Here is an 18,743-nt window from a genome sequence, read left to right on the forward strand (position 1 = left end):
CATGTTTCATCGTGATTACAACCAAGTAATAAATAATTGAAAGTAAAGGTGTAGCCTTTGCTTTGATTTGATTCTTGAGCCTTAGTGTAATAATACTGACTCTGACTCAGAAATATTAAATGATAGTTGTAACTAATTGAGAGCTGTTAGAACAAACTTTGGATTTTTTTTAACTTAATACACATAAGTGGCATGGACATGCTTATCAAACAGAATTAGCAGCCACTTAAAGACGGTCCTTAAGAACACCTGAGTTTAGTAAATACCTTATAAATCTTTTCCATTGTGGGAACACAAAGCACAAGTGGCTTTGGAATCTCATCTGAGGACCCAAAGGCACGGCAAGCACAAGGGTCCTGTGACAGCTGTACAGCAGGTGAGCAGAAATGAACAAAACAAATCCTTCCGCAGCAACAGGGACACTGACATAAGAGGGGCGTGAGGGGCACGCGTCAGAATGCCAGGACAGCAGACACAATCAGGAAACGTCTAAAAGCAGCAGGACGCTCACCAAAGTTGTTTCTGAGTAGCACATGGTGGTGACACAGAGGAGACAGATCGGTTCTGAGCAGTACGAGCCCTTTGCACGGTTCCTCTCATCAAATGCCTACAGCAACAAAGCCTACGTGGTTCTCTGCAAGATTCTTTCTTTTCTCGGAATACTTTTTCAATCTGAACTGCAGCCTTTTGTTAACAGGAGTGTTTTATTAATAGATCTTACTAATTTCAAGACTGGTCCAGTTTGGTGATGATACAGCTATCAGTAATGCACGTGTATGCATGCGCGCACGCGCACACACACACACACACACACACAGAGCTTCCAAAGAATTTATGAAAACATAAAGCTAACTGTTCATCTCAAAGTCCCACGAAACTTTATTCTGCATCAATAGCCATTTACTAAATATTTTTAACCCAAGTTGGCAGTTATGATCCTTATTCACAAAAGGTGAAGCCCGCTGACATAACACAGGAAATAAAGGTGGAGATATTTATTTAACAAGAGAGTGATATGCACGGTCTAAAGTGAACACTGTGTACCACCAGCAAAGAACAAGAGGAAAAGGAAGAGGGATGGCTCTCGGGGCCGAAAGAGGCCTAGCGTCGAGCACTCTTGGAGAAGGGAAAAGGGTCTTTGCAGGCTGATTTATCTTAGATTTGACTTATAGTAAAGCTTCAAATGAGAAGGGAGACGATAAGAACTAAGCAACATACTATAAGTGATGATCCCACAGAGGGAATGTCCTGTGGGGTGGGCTAATGTTATCAAACCCACGTGCTGAGCAGTAGCTATATTGGTAATCATTGCCCAAACTGCTCACCCCGCCCTGCATCCCCTGCATCTCCTAAAGTCTGGAAACTTCAAAGTCAGAGGCACAGCCAGTGAAGTGTCTCCCTGGCAGCAAGGACACCACACCTGTGCATTCCAGACCCTGTGCATTCCAGAACGTTCAACTTGGGCTTTTGCTCCGATTAGAAAAGTTGCCAGCACTCTCACCAACAGAAATTAGGGCTCCTTAAATGGCTTCCAAAGTTACAACAGCACAGTTACGCTGGCAAACTCCTCCTAGAGACTCCAGGCTTCGTCAGTTCCCAGTTCCTTCAGACATCATCAGGTGCATGTCGTGAACCCAGGTGTGTATTTATAGTTTTCATTTCCTAACTCCCTGATCTGGAAAGCGGAAATAATTTAGAATACCTCCGATTTCTGTTACTCACATGTAGTATGCATTCACTGGTCTCCCCACTAAAGCTTCTGCTTTTGTATAGCAAAGGCCCACAGACCCTGGGATTCAGTCCAGCCTTAAACATAGTTTGCCACGGTCCCTCCTGCTTCGTGGTTTCCACATCCAGTTTGCTCTCTTACGCTGCTGAAATGGCTCTGCAGAACTTTGTAAACAAATTAGGCCAAAGCGGGACCTTTGGTCCTGCCAATTCATTTGTTCAACAAACAATTATAGAAATATTAGTCAGAGCAGGAGGAAAATGCAATGCTAAGGTTCTCGGAACAGATAATATTCCACGGTTTCTTTCTTCATAGGGTAGAAGGGAAAGCTAAAAGAATACAATAAAAGATCAGTAAAAGTGTGTTTAGCGAGTTACTGCAACTTCAGTGTTTTGTAAGAAATTAATTTCCTTTTATTCTTAGTCTAAAAATAAAACTCCTTAATGAAAAAGACTAAAAGGGAACGAGAAACACCGGACAGAGTCTACAAAACACGCTGACTTCAAGAAATCGCAGCTAATGCTTCCAAGGCCCTTTCTCTAGAGGAGGAGCAGTGTACGGTGGTAAACAATAGATTCCTAAGCACTGGGTGCCTGCGGAATGAGATCAGGTTCACGCGCTCTCGGGTCCCCCTGTGCTCCGCCACGGAGACCTTGAAGAAAAGTTTCCTGTACACTGCAGTGGGATCTCGGCACAGATGGTGGATGCCTAAAGTCTCCTCGGTTGCTAGTTTAATTAAATGCACACCATAGCAAAGCATGACTTCAGGCTTCTTGTACCTGCAGGACAACCACCTGTACAGAATGTCTTCCAACTGTCTGTATGTCGCAGAAGTGCGAGTCAAATTCCAAAAGACTTCAAAATCTACAACTGACTAAACAGAAGCAACAACTCTACAGGGGCCTCATATGGTGGGGAAGTCAACCTACAGGCACAAGAAACAAACGACATCAAAAGTGCATGGTATTACCTTCACACTATATCCGTAAGCTGTAGAGCAAACATAATCCAGTCATATGCAGACCCCAGTAAGCATAAATATGGATATGGATATGTGTGTATATGTGTGTGTATGCAAATAAAATTCAAAATCATTTCAGATGAGAGATGTTCAACCAGTATTAATGTAGCAAAGATAGTAGCCAACTATTAGAGTTTTAATTTTTATAATAAAAATGTACTTTGTATCTGAAAAGCACTATAATTACTATTAACTTTACTAAACCAGATGAAGAAGAAACCATTTGGAGTTCTTAATAAATCGAATACATTACTTGGCTGGCCATCTATTCTGAGATGTTCACTAATACTTTTCTATACGTCAGACACAGTTTAGACATCTTTTATGTATTTACTCAATAAATGCTTCATACTGCCCGTTTCCCAGATGAGGAAACTGTGGCACACAGCAGTGAAGTTATTTGCCCCAGATTGCTCAACTAGTCCATGATGGAGTCTGAAGCCTGGGAGCCTGGCAAACATTTATCCTGTAATCACTACCTCTTCCAGCTAGCAGGCTCTTTCACCTTGATAAGAGCACAGTTATATAAATTAAAACAGATATTACATGTATCACATTAAAGGAGATAGTCAGAACTGAATAAAAAAGGAATCATAAAAACATTCCCATGGCCAGATGTGGTGGCCCACGCCTTTAATCTCAGAATCAGGGAGGCAGAGGCAGGAGAATCTCCGTGAATTAGAGGAAAGCCTGACCTACACAGTGAGTTCCACAACAGCCAGGACAACACAGAGAGACCCTATCTCAAAAGCAAATCCATACTTGGAGTATTCTGGCTAAATAATGGTTTAATTCTGTTTGCTCAGCATTTTTGATGCTTCCATGTGTCAATGCCATTGTCTCAAAAATAAATAAAGATAATGATGAAGATAATGGAGGTGGTCATGAGACCTGAAGTATAAAAATTATTTTATGCTCACAAGTGTTTTATATAACTGACATTTAATCTGGAGCTCATTTGATCAGTAAGTTCTATGAGGCTCTCAGACTAGATCAAGTCTATTATGAATACATGGCATTGTTCGAGTATGTATACCATAAAATAATGCAGCAATGTTCGACCTGGGAAACAAGGTTAAAATTAATTGCTTGACATTTTCAGCCTCAAAGTGTTTTTATGTCAAAATACGAGCTTCCACCCAGGAATCTCATTCCCTGAAAGTAGGGAAGGTTTGATATAAAACAAAGTGTTAGGTAAAGAGATCAAGACTGCTTGTTCTGTTCTGGAAACTTGTTTCTAATCTGTTTTGGCAGATGTACATATTAACTTTAAAGTTTCAGCACTTCTGGAGGGGGGGAGGCGTTGCTTTCTTAAACAACCCAACTACTTAGCTGTGGCAGAAAAATGTCTCATAATTATAGATATACTTACAGTACAGAGAGTAAATACAGCCATAAGCTGTCTGCCAAAAGCAACAAATAAGAAAATGATAGATTAGCACCTTGACAGTAGATAGGTAAGGAGGTATCTCCTGCTCCAGTGATTTCTACAAATGCTCTCACGGTTAGCTCCCGGGAAGTCAGAGCCTTTCTCTGTGGCCCTTTTGCTACTCTGAATTTCTATTTATCTATTTCTCCGAGTCTCTTAAGAAAGAAAAACCTGGTCTGTTTGTTATCCCCAGTATGAATTCCAACTATAGAGCCAAAAACAAAGCAAAGAAAGGAGTTTAGTTTAACATTTTAGGTAATTAAGATAACTACACATTTGGTAATAGGGGGTTTTATTTTATACTCTTGCATACAAAGTATTGAACAAGTGAACACCAGGGGAATTTTAATCTACAGCTCCCTTCATGTTCCCCTCTTATATCCTTTTCATGTCTCTATGATCACTTGAGCCTTTTTATACTGCTTAGGAATTAACACACAGAATGTGCACACCGATACATATTTCCACAAATGTGGCTTCTCCACACTTTAAAGAGATCATTTCCAGCGATGCAATGCAAACTTTTCGGGGGTTGTAGTCGAAACACCACTGGAGAAGGCTTTGTGGTCACCATGTCAACACAAAAAGCCTAAAGTGCTGTGATAAAATTGGCTTTGAAAAGGGTATATACATTTTCCTTGTGTCCTTTATGTATTCCAAGAGCCCCGAGATGTAACACGACAATTCTGGCTAATTAAAACATGATGTAAAATATTCTTTTACCTTCCTACATGGCTTTTAATAGAGTCTTCTTTTCTGGAAGAATTTAATATAGGCTTTTCGACAATCACAAAGAGTTCAATTGTTAGATGACAGATTGTTGACACCCTGCTTGACTAAGTCAACCATGACATGAGTGTTTTCAGTTCATTCGAACACCAAAATTATATTGATGCAAGCTCATTTCAAATTTATTGTCTACCTTAATAAAGCCATATTCCTCCCCCAAAAAATAGGCAGCTTCCAGATTGCTGTATATTAATGTTAAACTGAAAACTTGGTTTTCTTTTGACTAGTGTTTCATACATGAGCAAGGCTAACAGGGGTATGTGACCTTCTAGGCTCATCTGCTTTTTAGTATGAGCACAGATAGTACCCGACTTTCAGTTCGATACGACTGACTAGGCACTCCCCATATTGTGGAGCTTCGGGAAACAAAGATGCACTGAGCAGTTCAAAAGCCAGCAGAGGAGAGAAAATCTTGGATACGTGACTGGGAGTGACAGGTGTGTGAACTACTGTATGAGAGTTGAGAGGCAAAAAGCCTTTCTACCTGGATCGGGCACAGGTGTGCCATCAAAAGAACTTGTGCCAGCAGTCAGGAAATATCAAACCAGTCACAAAAATGAAAAAAAAAAAAAAAAAAAACACAGAGTGAATGTCATGTGCTCAGCTCCAAGCCCAATCAGTCATGGCTACAAGGATGCCAAGACACCGAGTCCAGCCGCTGAAGAGGACACAGTCAACAAGGCATAGGGATGATGGGGAGGAACCTTGAACAGCAAGCCAAGAGATCAAGACTTGTCTCTATAAACAGACAGAACCCTTGAACAATGTCAGATGAATACAACTTGATCAACTCTGTCTCAGAAACTAACATGGACAATAGCATGTGAAAAACTAGAGGCAAGAATTGCTTGTGACAGATGAAAGTACAGAGGGTCTAGAATAGTTCATGAAGACCAACTCTCATAGTAGAGGTAAGGATGGAAGGACACTGGACAACAGGTACTTCGTGGGAAGAACTGATGGGATCTAGTGGCAGCTGTGGCAGACTCAAAGGCTTTATAACAATGTGCTATCTGTGCAAGGGCAACAATGTGCTATCTGTGCAAGGGCAACAATGTGCTATCTGTGCAAGGGCACACACCCCACGTGAACGCCTCCTGTATATGAGAGGGGCTGCGATAAAAATAGGGCTTAAATATAGAAAAAGGGAGTCAGGGAATGGGGAGTGAAAGAGAATTTTAAATTTTCTGAAAGAAAGAAATATGCAAAATTATGAAAATATATAATAAATAAGCCGACAACAAATAGGTAAACATATCCCAAAGCTAGATATGAGATACCCAAAAGTTAGATGTCATGTTTTCTACCTGATATGTCTGTCTCACTTCAGCTTGACCAATCAGTGCTACATCCATGAGCTAGGTGTAGGGATGCTGGATGCAGGGATCCAGGGTCTACAACCATGAGATAAGCAACTCTCTATACAAGAGAGGAACGATGCAGACAAACAAGAAAAATAGGATCCCTTCAGAAAAGGCCAAGGAAAGCTGCACAGGAGAGTCTGGATGGCAGGAAGGAGGAAGGCTGACTAGGTTGGGGATACAGAACATAAGAAATGGCAGGAAGGAGGAGCAGGAGGTGTCCAAGAAGGTGAGGAACTGCTTGACAAAATCGGGAGATTAATGTTCACAAACAGAGGGCAATGATCTTTTGCTTGACAAAATCGGGAGATTAATGTTCACAAACAGAGGGCAATGATCTTTAAAAGTTGATTGGATAAATTCCAAAAGGCCCTACAATGGAAAGTTGCAAACTTAATGTCAGGATGGACCAGCAAGCTTTAATCCAAACAAACCCCTCCACAGACAGATTAAATATTTGTAAAATAGAAGGAAGAAAGCAAAACCTCTGCAGGGCGCAAAGCAAGATCAACATCTTTGCGACCTGGAAACAAACCAAGCCTCAGTGGTAGGTCACTGACTACAGAGTTGGAGACAAACAGAGGTGGCCAGCTGTTCTGTTCTCAAGGACACATGGGCCAAAATCCCCAGGCATGAAGCCAAGGCTGACTCAGGCTCTCCCAGCTGGGAAAGGGTGCTGGGAGAAGCCCGGGCCACCATCTACAGACCAGGGCTTATTCAGAACTACATCCATGCCTGAGAAGAAAGCCTGGGCCCAGCTCACCAAGACATGAGCCTGGATCATTTGGACCAGTTTCTACACTAAAAGACCCCACAAATCAGCAGAACTCAAAAGAAAGGATAAAAGGCCAAGGTAGTAGGTATGCTAATCACCCTAATATGACCACAGCATGCCAAAAAAAAATAATCACACTGAATGCCATAAATAGACATAATTAATATATCAATTAAAAAATGAAATGGAACTTCAAAATAAGATGAGAAACTCATTAGATGAAGGAAAAGCAAAGCAGACAAGTTTTTAAAATGTTCCCATAGCAATGTGCTTATCATACAAACATCAGATCTGAACTCAGACCCCCAGTGCCCACACTGAAGCTGAGCACAGTGGTGCATACCTGCTACCCAAGGATTGGGGAGCCAGACAGAGGCTGATCCCCGGAGCTTACAGACCAGTCAGTCAAATCAGGGAGGGTCTCAGTGAGAGGCCCTGACTCAAAAGATAAGGTGGAGAATAACAAAGACTCCAAACACAACCTCTGACTGATAACACACACACACACACACACACACACACCAGCGTGAACCTGTCAGTTAGAATGCTACACCACAGAAGGGAGGTGACACTGAGAATTGACAAAGTCAGACCCAAGACAAAGTCTCCTGAGCAGAAATGCAAACATCAGGGAGAGGGTTGAGCATCTGAGAACCTCAAGATCACAGAGAGGGAACAAAAAACATAGCATGTGACTGTAACCACAAAGGAATCAGAGATGCTAGGTTAAAAAAGATGAGGCCACTGAAATCATTACATCGCACACCATAAATAGGCATACACCCGAGAGCACACACTGTAAAAGACAATTAGTACCTGGAAACCAAAGGAGGAATTCAATCACAGTATTAGTTTGGGCTCCGGATTAAAAATATTAAGCAGAAGATTGGAAATATTGAGGCTGTAGTGACGGGCTTCTGCATAAACATCCGAAACTCATTTTTCTTCTGTGTATCTGCTGCACGCTGTGTACTTTCAGCTGGTAGCTGCACACTGGATGGGAGGTTATATCTGTCTTTCTCCAAAGTTTAGGGAGGAAGCAAAGGGAAGGCAGAAAAGTAACATCTAAAAAATGATAGCAGAGAATTTTCCATAGCGAACAAACAAAATAAAGCCATCAGAACACAAGAAGAACAAATAGCAATGAGTGTCCTAAGTCTATGCCTGGATGTGTTTGGAAACTAATACATTTCAAAGCAAAAGAAAAAAAAAATCTTCTTACAATACAATCCATTCTACAAGGCTTTGAAACAGTCCTACGCAGTGATATTTTATTTATGTTTTAATAAATAAAGCTTGCCTGAAACGCAGAGAGCAAAACTAAGCTACTAGAGGCCAGGCAGTGGTGGCACACACCTTTAATCCCAGGACTCAGGAGACAGAGGCAGATGGATCTCTGTGTGTCCAATGCTACCCTGGGCTATACAAAGTCAATGCAGAAACCGATCCAGGTGCTGGTGGCTCACACCTTTAATCCTAGTACTAGGGAGTCACACACCTTTAATCCCAGCACTAAAGGTAAATATAAAATGGGAAGAGGCAGAGGCTCAGGTCACCCAGTCTTGGTAGAGGTAAGACTTCTCTAGTGGCTTGATTGTTTTGCTTTTCTGATCTTCGGCTTGAACCCCAATATCTGTCTCTGGGTTTTTATTAATTGTGCTACAGTCTTAAATTAGAAAGTGGGTATTTTAAGTGGTGGGTGGCAGTGGGAACACAGTGACAGGACTAGGAATGGAGCCTGAGGATGAATTGAGCCAGGAGATACATGTATGAGACTGGTAGAAAACAATGTGTGTCTCCGACTTTGCTTCAAGGAAATAATACTGAGCTCTGGAGTGAAGATACATACTATACATTAGGTGGAACATTTTTAATTAGTCAAACTTTAAAAACATATGAAAAGTACTTTCTTTTATTCCTGGCTCCTAAGACATGAAAAAAATAACAATGAATGCAACCTAACAGTATTGTTGTTATTACACAAGGAAAAAGATATAGTCAGGTCTGGTGGCACAGACCGTTAATCCCAGCTACTCTAGAGGATCACAAGTTCAAGTAAGGGCTGCCTGAGCTATAGAGCAAGCTCAGACCAGCCTAGGCAATTTAGTGAGATCTGCTCCCAAAAACACAAAGCAAAAAAGTGCTGAAGATATAACTAACTTGGTGGCGGAGCATTTGCCCAGCGTGTGACAGGTTCTAAAACAGTCCTCAGTACCACAAGGTAGAAAAAAGAAAAAAGAGAGGATGAGAAAAATAAGTAAGTAAATTTAAGTTTCATAATAAAAGCAATTAAGAGAATATAAGCCACCTCAACATCATACTTTTTTTTTTTTTAAATCAACTTTGCCACTTACTGCAAATCTTGTATTTGAAAAGTGCTATCAAGTGGAGAGACGAAAATAGCTGGCAGGCTTTATCCAGACAGTTAATGTAAAGCATTGTTTAGCACCGGAGACTGAAATTACAGCTCAGTACATCTGCAAACACTACAGAAAAAGCTGCATGCAAACCTAAAGACATCGCCTGCACCTTGCTGACTGTGAAACAATGGGATACCTTCACAAATAAAATGCCCGGGTCCCTGGGAGGGGACTGAACGAGCAGCAGTGTTGAGCAAATGCCGAAGCTACGACTTAATGCAGGGACGAGGTCACGTTCTTACTGTCACCAGTGTCTCAGTGTCGCCCCACTGAAAGACAATGCGCCACTCCAAAGCAAGGCCAGAACAAAGACGAGGGGTGAAAAAATAATCACAGCAATTTAAAGACAATAGAAGTTTAGAAATCTAGAATCATCTTCACTATTACATACACTAACATTCAATTAAATAAATGTGAATTCAAAATATTTAATAAATTTCAACTTTGGCTTTGTCATTTATTATTTTAGTAAACGATTGACAATGATTCAATGACTAAATATCATATTTAAAGTGAACATGGGGTCATTATTTTCAAAACAGAGAAAAGGAATCAAGCTGAAATTAGAAAAACCCATTATACACTACCGAGAGGAAGGAGATTTTTACTGGGAGCAGCCACTGAATCAATCAATAAGTAGCACATCATTGTCATCACTAATGTTCCAAATTAACAATGAAATATGCTTTAATGTACTTGCCAATCACTCAGATTTTCACCAAACTTACTATGAACAAGTCTGGAATTTATCTTATTCCAAGCCTTACTTAAGTATCAATTATGTCTAGAATATACCTACAGTCTGCCTGGTGGTAGACCGTAGAAAGATCTAATGGTGTACTGGCTACTCAATTTGTTCACCCAGAGTGTTCACAACCAAAGGAAAGCCCTACCCAGCTCAACACAAGAGTGGGCACTAGCCATGGGAACAGGCATGGTGGCACATGCCTGCCATCCTGCCACTTGGGAGGCTAATGGTAGAAAAATTGACAGTGTGAAGTTAGGCTGGGCTACATAGTAAAACCATGTGTCAAAAATGGGGAGTGGAAGTGCAGAAGAGGGGGAGGAGGGGTAAGGAGAGGGAGGAAGAGGAAGACAAGGAGAAGGAGATGGGGGAGTGAGGAGGCAGCAATGGCAGTGACTAAGGAAAAGTCAGAAGTATGTCTTTCCTTTCAATTTTCCTTCCAACTTGAAACCAAGTAAGTTCGTCAGCTTTTCATTACTTTATGTGTCTGAGCAACATATTAAAACTCTGAAATTCGAGAACCTCACGAAATGTCCATATGAAGTAAGTTTAAAATTAGGATAATTTATATGTATGGACAATACATAAATCCTGATGCTCGTGTATAGAAAACCAACTCTTTATGTCAATAAGAACAAAGTACTAGATATTCATTGACAGACGCACGAGCTAAAAGGGAAAGCACTTGAGTGAGTTCAGTTTGTTGAGGGAGGAGCCAGAGGATAACAGACATCTTTAAAGAAGAAAAATTGGTGAAGAGAGCAGAGGGCTTCGAGAAATATCTTCCTGGCGCCAAAAGTGGATGAGAATACCATGCAGGAAGAATGCAAAAGGCCACAGCATTTGGGGACAATTCTGGGCAAAAGAGATGCATAGATCCAACAGAGACCAAGCAGCTCATTATAGAAACATCTGCCAATTCTAAAATATGAGCTAAAAGTAAGAGAGACTGAGTTAAAATCATAAAAGATGTCAGCACAGCAAAGGGAATGAGAAAACAGCAGAACCAAGAATACCGGGAACGTTCTAGAAACAATGAGTACTGTTTCTTACTGTTTCTTACTTACTGATGGAACCTACGGCCTTCACCAGGGCAGTATTCCTGAGACATGTGACAATTAATGTTTGCATGGACAACTAAGAAGCTCAATGGAGGCCACAATTTTAGAAAAATCAACAAAAATCTTTCAGTAAGTGATGCCCCCAAAGCAGCTTCCAGAATATCTAATTGCAGGGAAGCATCTCACCAATCACTCGTCAAATTTAGGAGTCCGACAGCTACTGCTTCAGCCTCTTATTCTGAAGGGATGACCCCACAAAGTGGCAATAATGTGAAGCCCCAAACAGAAAAGTACAATTTCTTGAAATCTTCTGACTGAACATGTACATCCTTTAAAATAACAACACACACTATTTCACAACGCTGCATGCTTGAACATCATTTTTAAAAGTGCCTTAAAAGAGTTAAGGACTCTAATTTTTTTTGAGGTGATTAAGTTTTCATTTACTAAATATAGGGCTAGGAAAGATGGCCTGAGTTCAATCCCTGGGACACACAGAAAGGAAGAAAGAGAGACCCAAGTTTGTGGAGTTGTCCTCTGACCTCCACACACAAATGCTATGGCACATGTGTGACCACACAAACATACCACACATACACAGGCACTAAGCAAGGCAGAGGGCTCTGGCGTGTCTCCTCGCTTCTGGTATCCCACCAGGAGCGCCCTTCCACACAGGTGCGGAAAGCATCTCCATCAGATCTTTCCACAGGCATAGTGAAGGACATTTTGAAAAGAACTTCAATAGCTCAGGGGAAAAGGCAAATTGACAAATGGAATTGCATGAAACTAAAGAGTTTTTACACTGAAAAAAAAGAAACAGAACCTTGCAGAAAGGGAGAAAATCTTTGTCGGCTATACATCTGACAGGGGTTCCATATGCAGAAATATGCAACAAAAAAGAAAAAACAGAAAAGCCTAAAGTATCCAATCAGGAAAAGGGACAAATGAACCATACAGACATTTCTCAAAAGAAATACAAATGACAAGACATACATGAAATGTCTAACATCCTTAGCCATCACGCAAATGACAATCAAAACTACATCCATAAGTCAGAATGACTGTCATCAAGAAAACAAAAAGCAACAAAAGTTGATGAGGCTAGAAGGGACATCTTATCCTCTGGTGGCAGGTGTGCTCCCTGGTTTATGTCAAGCTGACAACAGCTAAAGTCATTCTGGAAGAAGAGGGACCCTCAACTGAGAAAATGCCTCCACTGATTGGCCTGTGGGCAAGTCTGTGCTGCATTTTGTTTTTTGATGGATGTGGGAGGGCCCAGATCACTATGAGTGGGGGCACCCTTGGGCTGGTGGTCCTGGGTGCTATAAGAAAGCAGGCTGAGCAAGCCACAAGGAGCAAGTCAGTAAGCAGCACCCTTCCATGGTCTCTGTATCAGCCCCTGCCTCCAGGTTCCTGCCCTGTTTGAGTTCCTCAGTGAGAGACTCTGACCTGGAAGTGTAGGCTGAAACAAACCCTCCAAGCCCCAGGTTGCTTCTAGTCATGTTTACCACAGCAACAGGAAGCGAACTAAGACAACCAGGATGGTATTAGGGTGGTCCCTATGGATCCTGGCAGAGCTACCATACAACACACTATTGTGGTAACTCCTGGGGCTCTAGGTCAGCACGGCTCAGACATGCTTGCACACCCGTGTTTACTAGTTAAGATACAGAACCAGGCTAAATGCCCACCAACTAGTGAGTGGATAAAGAAGATGTAGTAAAAATGCACAACGCAGTTTGACTTAGGTGCAAAGCACGAAAACATGCCATTTTCAGGAAAACGGATGGAACTGCAGACAATGTTGAGGTAGAATAAAAAAAGATGAAGGTCACGTTTTGGTCTCATATGGGGAATCTAGGTTTCAATATGCATATACCAAAATACATGTGTGTGTGTATGTGACAAGAAAGTGGAGGAGGGATTGCTGGGAAGGAGAGAACAAGAGAAGGTAAAGAAAAAAAAGGAAAGACCATGTTTTTTTTCTCTCTTATGCCCCATATACACACAGACATACACATACACACATGCATGCACGTGTGCATGCATTCACACATGCATACACACACATGCATGCCCCCACACACGTACATGCACACATGCGTGCCCACACACACACCATGAAAGCAGAGGAACTACCTGAAAGGAAGAAGGAAAGCGGAGGGAGGAAGGAGGGGAACAAGGATGAGTGGTGAGGGTGTGAAGGTGAGCAAAGTACAGAAATAGACACACGCAAACTGTCACAACAAAACCCATGTTAACCTGGACATGGTGGCACATGCCATTATCTCAGCATTCAGGAGGCAGAGACAAATGAGTCCCAGGCTAGCCTGGTCTACATAATGAGTTCCAGGCCAGCCAAGGATACACAGTGAAAGAAATCGTTCTCAAAAGAAAAAAAAAAATTAATAGTAATACGTTAAAAGCATTAGTTGTACAACTAAAACATCAATCCTGTTAATCCTTCTTGTTTTACAGCCCCCACAGCTCCTACCCTACGTCTACTTCCTAGTTTGGCTTAAACTTAACCTCCCAGCCTGGTCTTCAGCCATGCGGGCCTGCAGCTGTCCCGAGAATGCTCAGCAACACTAGCAATAATAGCTGACAACCACCGAGCAATATTGATAAGCAACTGCATGACGCTTCATGGGATTTTTCTCAAACACTGTAGCCATTTAACTACTACAACGGACATGGTGACATCAGCTCCAACATCCTGTAAACCACCAGCCATTTTCAAAGTTACAACCACATATTTATATAAAATTTACCAAAAAAATCTTATATATTCCTTATCTTAAACAATGCTGAAATATTGTTCAAGCTTCACACAAGCAAGAAAATTTGATTTGCCCCTGATCGTTATAATTACAATTTTCCCCTGAAGTGTACAGAAGTTAAATGAGCAGCCAAATATCACCATTAAAGAAAAAGGTGTCCGAAACAGAATTTGAACCCAGGTAAACTTCTTTTCAGAACCTAAGAACTCAACTACAAGAGTCAGGTGTGACTTTGTCCCCACTTTTCCCCACTGCATAGAGCGGCCATTCCCCGCCTTCCTGCCTTCACCAGGGTCCCCCCTCCAGACTCCTATTCATCCCCCAAACCCAACTGACTAAAACACTAGCGTTTCCTCAGTTTCCCTGGCCTATTGGGGAAAAAATGAAATGTTGTTTAACTATCTATCATAGAAATCTCTAGCTTTTAATCCCCCTATAACAGTATATACACAGCATAAAGCTGTCAAAATATTGTGTTTGGGGGATTTCAGCTGCCCTGGGTTCAAATTATGATACTGTTGTCTCTTTGCAGGACAATATTGGGCAAAAAATTTAATATCTCTTCCCCTTAAGATTTCTATACATAAAACAAAAGAAATCATGCTTACCGTACTCATTCATCTGAACATCCATCCATCCTTTTATCCAATCAATCTATGCCTGCTGAGTGCCTACTGTTTAACAGGATCCAGGCATGTAACCATGGAAATCAAGGTACCACCATCTCCGCTCCCACAGTGCTTAGAGCCTACAGGACAAATCCACCATCCTAAGAAGTGCTACATGGAGGACCAAAGTGGGATATAGGACAGCTTATAGGGGGAAACATCATGCCGGAACACAGGCTTGGGGGTCAGGCAAGGACAGGGTGAGGAACAGCAGTTCAGTGAAAAGTGTCATTAAAAATATAACCGCGCAAATCTTCAAGACAGATACCACAAGCAATTTCAACTTAATGAAACACTTCCACCCCACCCACACCCTCGTCACATGCCCCCCATTTCTCAAAGCACTCGAAAACTTCTCAGTCAGGAATCAAACTGATTTCTACAGTAAGGAGGTCACCAAACGGGAAGCCGTGTGCTTTTGCACTGGACGGCAGAGACAAGACGAATCCAAGAGGTCGAGATAATAAAACTGAAATCTGACTACCTCTCAGCATTCTGCCACAACCACAGGATGCCTTAACATTTATTCCTGTTTTCCGTGTTAAAGAATTTTAATGACAGAACAAGGAAATCATTTTTACATTTTTCTGGGGGCTGAGCTGCAGCAAAAAAAAAGTGAGAGAGCAATTGCAGCTTTCAAAAGAGATGCTAATTGTAGCTTTTAAAATATTAGACTCCCTCTAAACACCCATCCCCCAAGAATTTCTGGGTCTTTCTTAAAGGTACAAGGAGGCGACTACCACACAGACTCCATGTTCTTACCGAAGAAGTTTCAAGTGGGTTGTGTGTGATGGGGTGGGATGTGCAAGCAATGGTGTGCGTGTGGAAGTCAGGGGACAACCTTGGGTGTTGTCCTGACCTTCCACCTCGTTTTGGGACAGAGCCTCTTTGTCATATGTCACGGGATGTGGAGGCTGGGCTAGCTAGCCTGCAAGCTCCTGGAAATTCTCTTATCTGCCTCCCATCTCACCACAGGGGCACTGAGGTTACATACGTGCACTGTGGTCCGTCCAGCTATACATATGTGCACTGCGATCCAGCTGTACATGGGCTCCAGGGATTTGAACTCAGGCCCTTGTGTTTACAGAGGCAAGTGCTTGGCGTCCCCTAAAACACTTGTGTTGAGTGAGTCCGTCTTCCTTGTTCTTGGGTCCTGCACTGCTTGAGCTTCCACAGCACCGACTGGCAAAAGGCCAGCCCCACAGAAAAGCTTTGCCTACCCAGAAGAAGGGCAGTTCCGAGCCCCTCCTTATCACGGCATGAAGTGGGGCCCTCCATGTTCATTTGACTTGCTACCAGCTAGTCATCAAGGGCGGACTTAAGCCTTCACATTGTACAGGAGGTCACCGAAGGCTCCTGAGGCAAAGATAAAGGAAGGGAGGTCTACGCAGGGGGCCTGCTTGCTTCTTCCTTCCTCTCTGGCTGAGAGGGAGGAATGGGCAGCCATACTGCTGATTCTGGTCATAAATGCCTTTCTTTACAACGCAGCAACAAAGGAAGAAGCGGGGGTAGTGGCAATTCAGTTGCTTATATTTTATAATTACTGGAAAGTCACCACCAGCCAAAAAGCAGAATGTGGAGGAGGAGCAGGAAGAGAAAAAGAAGCAGCTAAGTGTGGAATGAGGCCAAAGCTCACTTAGGGAGACATCATGGGGTGCAGGAGGAATCAGTGTTGTGTAAAGAACCCCACCCCTTCCCCCAGGCTCCAGTTAGCAGAGGAGAATGGGTAGCCCACTTCTCCCTACTAACTAGGGAGCCCAGAACATAAGACTGTCAATTCACTGTTGCTTCTGGCATCGAACTTTAAGAGTGGATGGCACAAGCCTTTAGCACTGTAATCTATGAGCTGTTTGTATAATTATTTATATAACACTTTTCCTGGAAATACAAAGATCCGCAGTCAGTTCTAAAAAAGAGGCTGATCTACAAAACAATGTGTGAAAACCTTGGCAGAACCCAGTTCATTCTGTCAAGTACAAGATGTGTGGACACTGTGGAAGTTTAAATACTCTGTCCTTTCATAGCTAGTGCCCACCCTGCAACCCCTACCTCCACCCAGCCCTACCCCGACCCATGGATTTCCATATTTATGACACAAATCTCAGTGTATATAAATCAGATCAGAATCAGGTCAAAGAGTGGGTAGATAGCTAATTGGAACACTGATCTATAACAGAATCTAAAATAACGATGAGATGCCCTCTTCTGGCCTCTGCAGGCACTACATGCACATGGTGCACATACATACTTACATACATACACATATACATACAGGAAATGTGTTTGTACACATAAAACAAAAAGGTTAAAATTTTTAGATAATGGTGAAACTTTTCATAGAAATAAAAATCAGACACGGAAATTTATACATGCGAGCACTGCATATGGAATGTAGAAAAAAACAACTTTTGAAAGGAATCTTGTAAGAAAGATGAATCCAGAGACCCTACACATGAAAGCGCGCGCGCGCGCGCGCACACACACACACACACACTGCATCACTCAGTTCTCATCGTAGGGAACAACCTCATACAGGCTAAGGAAACTGGGTCCCAGCATAAAACCACAGATGCTGTGTTTTGCTGAGTGGGCCACTCAGCAGCCCTTTTCTTCCTCTCCTCTTCAACCCTGCTGATTGGCTGAGCAAACGGCTAAAGAGCAGGTGCATGGCAGAACGCAGACAGAGCCTTCCCAAGAAACCAGGCTCGCTCCTGCCCAGAGTGCAACCAACAGACCCACTATCTCACCTTCTCCTTTTGTTGGGTATAGCTCTATTTGCCCTTTTCCCCTCTCCAAGTTAAATTCAGATCCCATAGATATCAACACTTCTTGATACAATCCAATTATTAAATTTTTAAAGACTTGACCAATAGATTTTCAGTCCAATGGGGCTAGTAAAAAGGGAATCTGGTGTCTAAATAAAGATCTCTGGCACAAAAAAAATCATTTGCAGTGCTCACTTGCCTCTAGAAGAGAAGTAGCTAATTTTAAATGTCTTCCTAGAGACTACCTACTCCAACCTTGGCAGTCCAGGTTGCCACCCACCTCTCTCTGACCTCTAATTAGCACCTTCATTTGCCACTTCAAAGAACTGTGGGTCAGTTCCCTGCAGGAGGCCTGGTGCTCAGCTGTGGGGAGACAGAGTTCCTTCATGCCCCACATGACTTTGCCCCAAATCCTGACCTTGGCGAGTAGGGAAGACATCCTTCTCAACACATCACCTGAGTAAAACCAACGTTATGGATCGAGCGCCTTTGCCTGGTACTAGATACTCAGAAGGCTTGGGAAACGTAACCGAAAAGTAGCAAAGCCTTTGGTGTCCACGACCCATGGAACGAAAGCTCCCTCCGTTTTAAAGAAAAACCCACCTCACCGGGGAGAGGAAGAAAAAGAAGGAAGGAGGAAAACCCGGTTGAAACTCGGCATTTACTCGAAGAGGAGCCAGCAGAATGTAGCACATGGGCAGTTGCACAACAGAGAGGAAAGGCGTCGATCAGAAGGCCTCCTCGGCACTATTAAATTTCTTTGGTGGCAGCCTCGGCTGGGAAGGCAAGGCACAGAAGTTGCATTCAGGGTTCTGAGGACCAAGAGGTGGTGTCTGTGAACTTACAGGGATAGAACGGCTCAGGAATCTCACTGAGGAGGAAGAGAGCCCCCCGGAGAAGGAGGGTCTATGGATGGTGGTGTGCTCCTCGGGCTTGGCGCTCAGGGGGCCTGGGGAGCTGTTCAGGTTGCCCCCAAGACCACTGCTGCTGCTGTTGCTGCTTCTGGTGTACTGGTTGTTGTTGAGCTCAGGGTAATTTCTGCCAGATGGCTGGGAGCTGCCATTCAAGAAGCTGGTGAACGGGCTGGCTATGAAGGCTGCCTTGGTGGGTGAGGCTGTCTTTTTGTTCTCAGGGTCATCGGTCGTGGCGTTCAAGTTCCCTAGAGAACTGGCTAGCCGGGAGTTTATAGAGAAGCTGGGG

The 18,743-nt window shown here is 42.8% G+C and overlaps 1 protein-coding gene across 3 annotated transcripts in view; it reads right to left on the reverse strand.

The window, feature by feature from the left end:
- Positions 1-18,743, reverse strand: part of Cdc14a (cell division cycle 14A) — a 149,879-nt gene that overhangs the window by 2,357 nt on the left and 128,779 nt on the right. For 2 of the 3 annotated variants that reach the window (XM_057793841.1, XM_057793840.1), the window contains one exon: positions 18,389-18,737. In XM_057793841.1, the coding sequence (XP_057649824.1) occupies positions 18,389-18,737 (349 nt within the window). Of the gene's footprint in view, positions 1-18,271; positions 18,738-18,743 lie in introns of those variants that run through there. The other variant, XM_057793839.1, reaches the window with a different exon arrangement.

Source organism: Chionomys nivalis, chromosome 18 (assembly GCF_950005125.1).
Source record: "Chionomys nivalis chromosome 18, mChiNiv1.1, whole genome shotgun sequence".
NCBI lineage: Eukaryota > Metazoa > Chordata > Mammalia > Rodentia > Cricetidae > Chionomys > Chionomys nivalis.